Genomic DNA, 13,388 nt, shown 5'->3' with positions numbered 1-13,388 from the left:
GCTGTCAGGTGAGACTATATTCAGCTATATTTAGTTTTTCTGAGCAAAATTCTCGCAATGATCGTTTTAAAGTTACACAGCTGTATCTTTATTACTGTACTACCGGTATAGCAAAGCCTAGCTATCATAGATTTTAGATCTGTATTAGTAGTATCCTAGATATATGCTCTGAGCACGAACGCGGTGATGGGAGGGTGCTCTTCATTCGTTTGCCAGTGAGTTTAGCATCAGAACACCTGCTGTCAGGTGAGCGCTGTTACTCTGCGGCACTTGTTTATGTTAAAAAACAACAACTTGGGAACACTGCATGCTGAAGGTGCCAGTTTCTAATTTCAATCTAGAATGATCGATTATTTCGATTGCGCCAGGAAATTACATTCCCGAGCCAATGTTGTTGTGACAATGATCGATGCTTGTCTGCGACCTGTGTGTGTAACTGTAATTAGAATGTTCATGTGTGAGCTGTGAGTGTGGCAAGGCTCTATGGAGTGCAGCTCACTCCTCTGAGTTAGTTGAACTTATGAGTTGAAATACTGGGCTGGATTTTTTCTTCCCCACATATCAAAGGAAATGTGTAGCAAAAGTATATGAGTCATTCAACAGTATTGGTTCCCCCCTTTTAACCATAAAATGTTTACCTTGTAATACAGCTGAAAGCTTTATGGCAACTATTATATAGTTCTAAATGATTATTTAGTACAATATATAGGCCTATGCATAATTATTCTTATACTTTATAGGATGAGAGACCACGGAAGACGCGGATTGTTCATACAATATCGGACAGCGCTAGACATGAGTCCTCTAGCAGGTATAGTAATGTTTGTTACTGCTCTAAGGCAAAGCAATTGTACATGTATTCAAATGTTGAAGTTACTATAACAGCTAACTGTTATTATTGATTTAGTTCTTGAATGTAGCTGTGCTTGAATAAATGTGTTAGAGTTGACTAATCATTGTTTAGATAATTTGTGTCAAAACCATTGAAACGTGTGTTACATGTGTTATCTTATGTATTAAAAGCGTATACGAACCCATCTGTGTATTTTTTCCAAAAAATAACAGCATTGGACATTACTAGGTTTAATATACATTTTTTGATTGGGTTCGTATGGGCTTTAAGTAATCTGTCTGCGTTTTATGACAAAATTTCTTCATTGCATGCTAGATGTACTGTGTCTCCAGGACACCATATGCTTGTCAGCACATGATTACATTTTTTCAATTTAGATATAATGTGACCATTGATTTCCCTGCAAAAGATTGGGCTATTCTCTCGGATGGTGCAGGAAAGTTTTGGGTGTTAAACACTGGAAACAGATTAAAGCTATCTGAGTGGAAGGTGAGTGATGCTTGCATAGAACCCGGCAGCAGACTTGTTATAGGAAGAATATGCCCATCTAACACCACGCTTAATTTAACTGACACTTTGTGTTATTTGTAAAAATAGAGCTTTGCTGCAAAGTTACTTTACAATAAACAGATATAAAAGATCATGGAGGATGTAAAGGAGGGTCAGATGCAGCGTAGCCGATGTCATGCGACCAGAGCCTGAATCTGCGATGTACGGGTGGGTGTCATGGAATTTATGCTCGGGGGTAGGGGGCGATGCAATGAGAGAAATCTTGTCGTCTGCCGTTCAGGTTAGCTACAGAGGCTTCCCACTGGGAGAGGGAGTGTCGTTCGCCATTCATCACTGCTGTCACCACCTGTCAGCTAATGGTCACCACGTGATCGATGCCTTGCTCCTCCACGTGGAGGAGACGACGCAGGAGGTTGAGGGTGTCACGTTTGTGTCCGTGCTGGAGTGGGTCACGTTTGTGAAAGGTGAGTGTTCTTCACGTATGTGTGCAATACTAAGCTCGTGTGACATTCATCTAAAGGGTGTGTTTGTATGCAGTTCTAAGCTTAGGTGACATTTATCAAGGTGTGTATTTATGGAAATATACATTCTTAAACTTAGTTGACATTGTACATGTATTGAGTCCTAAGCTTAACGTCAGGTTATTTAATAAGACAAGATTAATGCACCACTTGAAGGATGATAGTCTAGCTACTCTTGTTTAGCACTTTTTAGGTCAAATGGTCTATAATATTTATTATGGTGTAAAGCTCAATAAATTATCTATCACATCTAGCCTCCATGCAATTGTTCTATCCATCTAGTTAAATATGAGTGTAATGAAGTTGCATGTAATCCTGAGGCGTCCCGTTATGCCACTCTCAGGAGATGACGAGACATGGACATTAAAGCGAGTGAGAAGATTAAAAGGTCGCAGCATTCCAGACTACGTGTGCCTGACGGACAATGCTACAGCGGTGTACATTTCCAGCGACAAGCCGTACACTGTAGTGTACGACTCGATGAACCCAGTAGAAGAACGAGTAGAAAAGCAGGAGGAAACATGTAAGGCAAATTCAGTGATATGAGCAATTCGTATATTGTTTCCCCTTTGCCATTTGTCAAAGTCGAGTATCATCTTAAATCTTTTGTCTATCATCGCATGATGTAATTGGAATTTTCAATGGAAAACGCTACGTGTATATTGCCCGCGTGCTACTATCGATGATCACGTGCTGATGTTTTAAAGGGCCTTTCAACGTTCTAGTTGTTAAATATGTCATGTTCTTGAGCATTATAATAATGGTGCCAACGACTGTCTTTGCTTTGTTACATACTGTTGAGGTTAACTTTATTAACACCGTTACATAAGCGTGTAGTATCTAGAGCGCCACCATGTGTTCTCACCTGATCTACTACTAGCACCCTCTCTTGGACGTACAAGGACTAAACGGGCTTTGCATTATCTTACACTAGTGAAAGATGCCGAGAAACATCCGCTGTATACATGGAGTCAAACCGATGACGAGGTGAATGTCCAGTTTACGGTTCCGGAGCGATGCGGCAAGGCGGACCTTGATGTGCGGCTGTCGATGTCCGCTTTCCACTTTGGCCTGAAGAACAGCACAGCCTTTCTGAGCGGCGACTTGCAAGCCCCGATAAAGGTCGATGAAAGCACGTGGACGATAGATGGACAAAGGTGTGTAATGTCGGGTCATTTTCTGATCTGAATGAATTCATTACTAGTGTAGATTTTTTAGAGCCGTTTTTACGTTTGCACGAGTTGTATCGGTACTATACCTAGCAATTGTATATTCACTACATGGTATCATAAACATATCATGAACATATTAAGACTAGTCATATGCCCCTGAATATATGTGCACTTATTACATAGTATTCACATATTTACGGTAATATTTGTTATGTTATAGTCCGGCAGAATTGGGCATATGTTTTGCATGGAGGTATATAGTTTTTCTTACGTTTGTTTTCTTATGTTCTTGCACCAAATAAGGCATTTCTAACAACTGGCAGTTGCTCAGTTGTGGGGAATTTTATTTAATGTAGATTTATCCAAAACCGCATCATGAACAATTGAATTTGGATTAAATAAAGCCTAGTGTCCAATAATGAGATGCCAATGCATGTAAATATTATATTATACCATCATTTACAGATGCATTTGACATTTTGAAATAGTTGTAGACTAATACAAGCATAAACGTCTGTGATTAGGTATGAAAATTGGTTTTTATTTACCGTTAAACCTTCCCTTATGTTAAACACGCAAAATCCACGAAAATGAGTTTTATAGGTTACCTACAATTTACATTTTCTGGTACAATTTCAAAACAAAATCAGTTGGCTTTAATCGTCTTCCTCCTCCTCTTCCTCGTCATCAAAGCCTTCGTGTTGGACGACTCTAGTTTGTTCATTGCAACATGCAACACTGCCCTGACAATTGCAAAACATTGTACACGCCAGTCTATCAATGTTACAACTACAGCCCATGGACTTGCATGGACTCTCCGAAGAACAAGAACACTTGATGAGCTTGAGTATGTAATCTGGTGCTGGGGGAGTCGTAACAGGGAGAGTGACAGGCTGTAGGGACTTAGTTTCCTCATCCCTTACCCAGCCATATTCCGTGGGATCAAGGTCTGGATGTCCCTCTAGGGTATGTCTCCAGTTGCAGCACTGATAGTGTGCTCTTTTGACATTTTCTTTGAATGCTTTATTGGTGGGTGGCAGAGTGCACAGCTTCGGTGTACCTGTTGCTCCTTTTCTACCTGTCTTTGTTTTCCAAGCTTTAATTCTTGACTCAGTCATGGATGTTGCATCATGCATGTTGTAGCATGCTGAGACAAAAGCTGTGGACTGTCCAGCAACACATCATCAAAGTCAGCAGTCTGATTCCCAAGGAGGCTCAAGCTGCATTTCCCTCCTCGAAGAGTTTTCAACATCTTGCCCTTTCCGATCCCGTGGCACATGGGAACAGTGTTGCAACCTGTCAGGGCATGGGCTCGTAACATGTCGGGAATGATACTGGAAAGCTTTATCACTGTAGCACTAATATCCACAACAGCACTAATATCCACAACACTCTATCGAGGTAATGGTACACCAACAGAACGTACACATCTGTGTCATCTGCCTCAACAATGACTTTCTTCTTCTTTTCTTGTGCTGCATATATCGCCTGTGCTGTGACGATTGTGTCTGCTTCATCATGGTCTGTCTTGAGGTCTGTTCTCTGAATTACTAAGCCGTATGGAGAAATCTCTACAGGCACATCATCTTGGCCAGTAATGACTAACGTGTGGGGATGGCCTCCCAGTACATCCATGTCACCTTTAAAGTCCTCACAAATAATTTGGATCAGTTGCTTCTTGTTCTGAGAGATGTTTAAAATCTGGTTCTGTGGAGGGAGCGGTGATGATGCCTGTAATTGGAACACCCTACAACCACCTGGACCCCGTGCCTTGCAGGCTGAACACTTGGTGCTGTATTGAATATACCTGTCAAAGACGAGATATACATCCCCCATCCTTAGGCGCTGTTGTACGATCCCTTTGAAACCCTCTACATAGTGGGCTACTGTTGCTGGCCTTGTATCACTTGAGGCAGGCCAAGGTACTTGCCATAGCAATGCACAGCCATCAAGAACACTACAATCCATGGCTGTCTGGTTTCTTGTGGACATCTCAACTCTCGTTTTGTTCTTGAGGTCAGCTTTTCCTGTACAGATGCACATCTCTCTTGAAATGGCAAATTAAAACAATGTTACGAAAATAGTGTGTGTTCTAATGTGAATTTCCACAACCAAACGATGGTAGAATTAAATACATATTATTTTTAGAAAAAATACCAGATAATTTCTAAAGGAACAAACCTGATTCCTCAAAGAATGCAGTCGGTATTGGTGAGAGTTCATAGGATAATACATCTTTGATATTAACCTCTCTTGTGCTTGCCTGGAGACCTACGATGCGGGAATAGATTAGCTCAGTGTCATAGAGTACTTTTGGACCTAGAGGGATGCCTTTCTTGGTCACTGCCATTGTTTTAACCTTCCTCTCTATGCTGACATAGTAACCTCCAGGAAGATTCTCTTGGAATTTACGTAGCTGGGTTTCTTCGATGGTGAGTGCATTCTCAACATTTACTGAAGCTGGTGCAAGTGAACCGGTTACCACATTTACCAAGCACTCAGGGTGAACATCAGGGTTAAGGGGATCAATGCATGTTTCCAGCTTCCTTTGGATAACTACTCTGTCTTGTCTGTCTGCTGTAATGCGTCCCTTGGCCTCTTCTTTGTGTGTTGTTTGAGATTTACTTGAAGTGCCCTCCCTCAGGTAGGTCATGTCATCCATCATCTGACTACATATATGTCGACTCAAGGCCCATGTCTTTAGAGTCTCAGGCCGGAGAGTGATCCCGACAATGCCTGCCTTTCAATGGTCATACCACGTAGGACCAGTTGAGAGGCGCCTACAATTCCCCATCCCTTTAATAACTTTTTGTCATTTACACCATATTACTATTATGTTCCAGGGGTTCTAAGTTGGGTTGTGCTGTGATATAAATGTCATACGTAACAGTTTTTTACCATGCTTATTATCTTATTAGACTGATTTGTAAATATTGATATTGTGTGCAATGTTATTCTCCATTTTTACCCAATGTTCCTATTGTGTCCGATTATTAGTAGTATGAATTAGTAGCACGATTTTGCAGCGCAGCGGGTACCCGCAGCTAGTATTAAATAAAAGGTGTGTAGAGTAAATTCCCCACCACTGCCAGAGTGACAGTTGGTGGATCATTGAAGTAGACTATGAAGGCAAACTTTTAGAGCAATAAAAGAAACTATATACCCAATTGCAAGGTTCAAGGAAAAAAGCCATCTTTTCTGCCGGACTATTATTGTAATCATTCAATATCATCATTAGTACAGGCTTTCCAGCGGCCCTAAAATTCCTAAAAATTCCTAAAATTTTGAGCTCGTCCTAAAATTCTTAAAAAAACGTAAAAAATGTATGAAATTCCTAAAAAGGGCTAAAATTTTATTCAAATTCCTAAAAATAAATTTCCACAGATATGTTTGGAGTTTTTGGTGATGAGATGATGAACTTTTGGTTTGTAATTAACTGTCTAATGCAGGGTCTCCAACCATTCCTCATTCTGCGGAATCGTTACGATTTCTAGGCTTAATTTTCCGCATTCTGCAGCGGCAAGGTTATATTCCTCATTTCAGTTGCACTGTACAAAATTTGCACTGATTGTTCGCATTGTTTGCTTGGACACATTGTTGTTTTTTTCAGGCATTTTGTATCTGGCATGTCTACGGTTATGCTAGCCGCACACTATACGATTTTGCACTGTGCACAGCACTAAGGCTGATAGGGTCTATGTCCCCCAGGGTACTGCCGGAACGTACCCTGGGTACGGTCCGGTATATACCAGAACGTACCCTGGTAACTATCCAGATGAGACGGGATACTAGAGAAGCATTGCCGAAATGAGATGTTGATCCCAATTGCGCTGAAGCGCAGATCTTTTATCTGCGGCGGCAGTGCCGCGGCAAGGCCGCACGCACCCGCGGGAACGTCCTATCGACAGTATGCACGCTGGCATCTACTGGAATCCGTGTGCTGGCCAATGCATGCTAGCTGCCACGAACATCCGCAATTTTAGTGGGGACACAGAGGGTAGACTTTGGGACGTGAACAGTGTTCACTTATTTTATAAAAAACAGTCTCCTGCTTCCGTGACGAGCTGTGTGATGCCAAATCACAGAAAAGACTGATGAAATTCCTAGGGTTTGCGAAACCTCCCGTAAATGGAAATGCTGCAGGACAAAGCCTATATAGACTTGGGACTCGCTCCCCACTCGAATTACCATCGAGTGACTAAGCCTAGCCGAGAAACTACCAAGACATGCCACAAACGCCGTCTACAACACTATCATGCATACTCGGTATTAATGTAGGACTCTAGCACTTATAGGCAGTAAAATAAACCTGGATATAAATATAATTGAACATTCAGGGTTTATTCATTTCTGTTTACATAGGGCATTATAATAGTGGGTTAATTTACAGGTGCTCAGTACACTTACTAACCTTAAGTATCATCTATGGATCAGCTATATCAGCAACTGCCGCTACCTACTACATACTTGCAGTACAACTTCCCGTCACTTATGATAGTATGAATAAATACCGACAAGACTGTACATATCAGTTAATGACTGCAAGTCTGACCATGCCAAAGATGCAGCTGCCACTGCCAAGATCATAGATTCGACATAACACGGCTATACGCCACGCGCTGTAATGTAACAAATTGTAAGCTGCATCTACGCTTGTTACATACTATTATAGTCTTAGTCTGCCCATAACAAAATTCGACTTTCCTTTTAATTAGGATGATCTTCCGATGTAAAAAACATTTCAGTGACTGCGTCGTCTATATTTAACGAATCAAACGAGAACAACATAGAAACTTTTTCCATGGTTATAAATAGACGGCCATGCATATCAATCTATGTGCAATAGACTGGTACCGTCGACAGTATTCCACAACGCTACATCTAGTGAGTGTAAGGATATGCGAGTGAAAGGTGGCGAATGGTACCAGTACTACTTATGCCTATGCCTGGCGTCGTGTGCGCTATACCACCATATCTTTACACTCATCACAGAAACAAAACAAGAAGAAAGTAGCCAAATCCGTTTTTTAAGCAAATCAGAGCGCGGCGCGAGTGCGCCAAAGTTTACGAGCATTTCAAAGCAAATTCAAGCCTCATGGGTGCAGTGAAATCATCGTCAAGTGCAAGAACTTGCTCAACATCAAGAACCAAGTCGATGTTAGAATGCCGCCAGTCCGGCGTTTTCCGCCGCGCTTCGCGCGATACCGGGCTGCAGACTGTTGCCTTATATATTAAACCGGAGTGATTGGAAATGGGCGAGCGAAGTTCGTGTTAGAATGCCGCCAGCAGCGTTTTGCGCGCTTCGCGCGGTCGGCTGCAGACTGTCTTGCCTTATATATTAACCCGTTTGAATGGTGATGGAAGGCGGCAAGCGAAGTCTGTAGAAGCCGGGCAGCGGGTTTGCGCGCTTCGCGCGGATATCCGGCTCGCCAGACTAGTCTTACTGATATGGTTAGGGTTAGGCTTAGGATTAGTGTTCAGGGTTAGGCTTAGAGTAGGGTGTAGGAGTAGGCGTAGGTGACATCCCTAAACCGCTAAGTCGAGTAAGGCGAGGTACGGTCCGGCATATTAGATAGTAGTATTTAGTACAGAGGTACGTTCTGGTATACCGACCGTACCAGGGCGTACGTCCCGAGTACCTGCTGGGACATAGACCCTATCAGCAAGCACTAACCATCGCACACTTACGACCACCATGTACCGATCATCGCAGGGCCCCGCGCACACTGTCGACTCAAAGTTGGCGCAAACATGGCACTCTTCTGCTTGGCGTTCCACGAATTTAGAACGGTACTAAGGGTCGGAGTGTTTTCCCGCCATAATACGAATGCGTTCCCATAGCGCTCGCTCTGTGATTTGATCAAATTTTCTTCAGCAGTCGGCGCGGCGCGGGATGCGCACGACACCTATCTGAGTCGCCATCGAAGCCTCGCACACCTATATCGATCTGCTCCGCTCTGCGATTCGAAAATTCGAATCCGTCCAAAATGACCTCCCGAGCCAAACTTAAGCCTCACTGATCCAGACGTAACCTCGCGATTGCCTCGGGTCGGATAGTGTGCGGTAGCATAAATGAGACACGCCTAGTCAGACAGGCGATTGTCTGCAAAGGTGTCGCTAGTTTGTCTGCTAAGCTACCGTACACTATACGATTTTGGCTGCTTACCCACACTTAAGCCGCCAGCGACTTAGTGATCCGCTCCGATGCATCGTAGGCCCCGCTCCGGATGATTGTTAGCACCCCGACACTTGTCCGACTCAAAAAGTGGGCTGCACAAACCAGTGTCAGCACTCTCGATGGCGTTCCCAAGCGAGCATTTAGCGCTGTACTAAGGGTCGCAGTGTTCACCGCTTATTTTTACCGTATGGCGGTTCCCAATGCCGCTGCTTGTGATTTGAGTCAATTTTCTTCACCGCTCCGCCGAGCGGCGGTCGATTGCCAACCACACATTCCGAGTCGCGTTCGGTAAGCCTCGCACATCTATAGAACCGCTTCCGGCTCCTGATTCAAAATTCGAATCGGCGGCAAAATGACCTCCCGAGCCAAACTTAAGGCCTCGCCGAGCCAAACTTAAGCCTCCCGATCGCGCCTAAACATCGATAGTGTGCGGCCTAGCATAATAGACAAGGGTTGTAGGGTTGAGGTCTAGGGTTGAGATAGTGTTATCGCAATGAGAATATGCCATAGATAGCCTCAATATGGCAGGAAAATGGCTTAAATATAAAAAAATATTCCTGGAGCGAATTGCCGCCAGCCCCCTTACCTAGCACTGGCATGCCTACGGCACGCGGCCTGTCTGCGCACCCAAGATACATCCCGCCTGTCCATCAATTTCTGAATACGCATAGTTATAGTGATCACCGCGGGAACTTAACGCATTGAACTTCACAGGTTGGAGACCCTGCCAATGGATGTTTTCTAGTTATCTTCTATACAGAGTGAGTAATTGTGACTCAGTACCAGTTGATTCCTAAGGCTTCGAGTAATTCTGTTATACGACGCCTGTTCGACTCGTCTGGATGCTACAAGACATCCTAATTTGCATGAAAGCTTGATGATGTACAGTTATTGAAGGACTTGGAGGATAGCAGAATAGTTGGTAAGCTGACACATAACACGGGGTGTATCAGGATTTTTCGTGGGTGGAGTCGTGATCATCAATTTTTGGACCGTTTCAACAATGAAATAGCAGGCAAGATGGATTGACAATGTCGAAATACAATCAGGGGCGTGTACAGGATTTGTCCCAGGGGGGGCGGGCCAACCGTAACCCAAACTTGGAGCGACGCGAAGGGGGTCTGAGGGCCCTCCCAGATAAATTTTGAAATTAGACTGCTTAGATGCGTTTTCTGGCGACGAGCAGGGGGGGGGGTACGCGACCGCCTGACCCCCCCTGTACACGCCGCCTGACAATTTAATTAAATACAAAAAATTGTTCAAAAAAAAAATTTATCAGTTTTAAAAAAAGTTTTATGACTCACTTGAAACAAGTTTTTTAACTTTTGATCTTGATCCTTGTCTTGTCTTTGTGTCTTTGTCAGTCTTGTGTCTCTCTTTATGAAACAAAATTTATGCTTATAAAAAAGAGCCTAGTCTCAGAATTGCTCGGAATTGTGGATAGATTTACGTCACGCAATTGCAATGTCTTATGGCACTCAGTTGCTGCCTACCTGATCTTTTTCATTTATTGCATTGTTAAAAAGGCCCTCGAAAAAAAATGTCGATGTATGTCTATGAAAGCGTAAGTGACATATTTTTAATCACTTAAAAGGTTTCGATTTATCCTAAAAATTGCCTAAAAATAGGCCGCTAAAAAAACCTGAATTTCTCCTAAAATCAGGCCTAAAATGTTTGTCAAGCGACTGCTAGGAAAGCTGTTAGTATCAAATTCTGTTATGTTAGGTATACGTGTATGGTATATTTCGTATTCTGTTTTGAATGATCTTATTATGCTAGTTATGTGTCATTTACTGCATTAAAATACTTTATATCCAGTAGCATTTTAAAAAGTCCATCAGAATTGTTTAGAATAATAGATCACTCTGTAATCATAGAAACTTACTTGTTCATACTTGTTTGATCTGTAATCGATAAACGTGAATTTCTGGACACCTTTTACCTGCATTTAAACCTGTAAATCTCCTTTTTATAGGGTAGAAATTCCCGATTACCAGGCTCTTGCAACGGACAGAACTGGCAAGCTGGTTGTGGTGGGCGCATGAGAGAGGCGAGATGACAACTTGTCCTGAATATGTCGCCCGTGTTCACGAACGCGCCGGCCGCGCTTAAGCATTGAGCACTCTGGTAGGCAGTGAGGAGTGACACTTCATCTATTTTATGTCTGTGAGTGCGACTCTGATGCAGTGGTTATTCATTGCCAACAACCACGGATGAATTAGTGCCATATGAAGGTGGTGACTGCCAAAAGATGTCAAGTCGATGTGCATTTTGCGTCTCTATTATAACCTCGCGCGGTACAGCCTGTTCCTCAGATTTTGGAACATTCGGTTGAGACAAGCTTCCCGCGAAAGAGAATGGCAGTTTCTTGCGGAGAAGCTATGCATGCATTTATCTGAGCTTTTACTGTGACGCAGCTAGCAAACCATGGAATCACCAATAAAACGTGCTAATACCTACCATAACATATTTTTTATAGCTAAGGACATCAAATGACTAGTATTATTATTGCTGTAAGTACAAATGGAGAATCTGAAGACAATTTTTCTATAGTTCACGCATCAACTAGGTTAGCCAAGGCAATATTAAAGGGAGAGTCTACTACTAGGTTCTAGGGTATTTCAGCCGTATTAGGTTATAAATCACGCTACATAAACAGTTCATGGTTCTCAATCACCATTAGAAATATTATTAAAAATGTTTTAAATAGCTAACGACTATCAGTTTGACTTACGAACGACGGTGGCGCACTCAAAGCGCACGATCTGATAAGTTGCGCCAAAAACCACTTTCCAACCAAGGGCTACAGACGAGTGGTTTCTATGTCATCATTAAAAGGCAAAGATTGTAATATCTTATAAGACGACATATGTTTCAGTTATAATATGCGATAAATTGCCCCTAAAATGATATGTTTCGCTTAAATAAGCGATTTAGGTAAAATATAATATGCACTTTTGTGATTAGCCCTCGTCTGTAACCTGCAAAATAAATTGTCAAATACGCAACTTTTTTGGGTGTGGCAGCACGGTCGCGGGTGTCATGGCGCCGTTCAAATTTTGTAAGCGTTGATGTGTAAATAATTATAAACAAAGGTATCTGGTAACACATGTATAAACAAGGTATAACAAGGTATCTTGTAACAAATACGTGTGGTATAGACGATTTGTTATACAGAATACATGTTGTATGCAGTAAAATCTAGAGGCTACTGTCCTTTAACGTAAACTAGTGATATGATTGCATATCGTAGGAAACAAACCTATTATATTATCACTACCTTAACAATCATGCTCTTACCTCATCAGAACGCCGATCCGGATAAGCCTGTGTCTTCTCGAACCAGGACATGGAGGAGGTGGATGCCTTCCCGGAGGCACACTGCCCTTGTTGGTGCGGATAGATGGGAATCTCATGTTGCTAGCCACCAAGTAAGCGTTGCCACTTTCGAAAATTCACACTTAATAATATTTTTTGTTGTTGTTTAACAGAAGTAGGGAATTATTTATCATGTTCGTTGTACATATGGTCACGTAATTAGCTGGAAAAATGAATGAGGAAAGATGAGATTGGCAGAATCAGTAGGATAATAAAGAATAGAAAAATCATATCAGGGTGACCTACGTGAGTGATATCTCAATGGAAATCCTCATTAGCGTGTGCAATTCACAGTGCAAGGAGTGAGAGTATCATTCAAGAACAATCAATAAAAGTAGTTTGCAGCTTTGTAATAGGAAAAACTAAAAAAGCATAAGCCCTAGAGTCGGAAGTACACCCTAAGAATTTTCTCAGTTATCTCTAACCTGCTACTCATGTATACTGCGCTGAGATGTTGTGTCGATAATAAATAATCACGTTTAACTAATAATAATAATAACAACAATAATAATATAATAATAACATTAATGCACTCGTATACGTAGCTGGAGGCGATCGTGGAATAACTCAAAATACCAATGCAATGCCCCCTCTCACTTGGGTTTTGCAGGCGAGCCTCAGCAGCAATCAGTGGTTATCTTAACGTACGACTTGCCATCGTCTGCGTCACGCGCGCTCTGCCTTCGTCACGACGTCGCGGACTGCTCTGGCAGCCGGACTCCGATTCGCGCGCAATTTCGGCACGTCGCGACCTCACACGCCTCGGCTACGTGCAG

The 13,388-nt window shown here is 42.5% G+C and overlaps 1 protein-coding gene across 1 annotated transcript in view; it reads left to right on the top strand.

The window, feature by feature from the left end:
• LOC106808093 (nudC domain-containing protein 1-like) overlaps window positions 1–13,388 on the top strand; it is a gene marked incomplete at its 5' end in the record, with an annotated part of 19,878 nt that overhangs the window by 4,748 nt on the left and 1,742 nt on the right. Inside the window, 6 exon segments of the mRNA XM_014810659.1 lie at window positions 741–811; window positions 1,231–1,342; window positions 1,644–1,827; window positions 2,228–2,407; window positions 2,819–3,041; window positions 11,210–11,267. Of these exon segments, the coding sequence (XP_014666145.1) occupies window positions 741–811; window positions 1,231–1,342; window positions 1,644–1,827; window positions 2,228–2,407; window positions 2,819–3,041; window positions 11,210–11,267 (828 nt within the window).

The sequence above is a fragment of the Priapulus caudatus genome, unplaced genomic scaffold, assembly GCF_000485595.1.
Source record: "Priapulus caudatus unplaced genomic scaffold, Priapulus_caudatus-5.0.1 Scaffold253, whole genome shotgun sequence".
Taxonomy (NCBI): Eukaryota; Metazoa; Priapulida; class Priapulimorpha; order Priapulimorphida; family Priapulidae; genus Priapulus; species Priapulus caudatus.
This window is presented reverse-complemented; position numbering and strand designations above follow the sequence as displayed.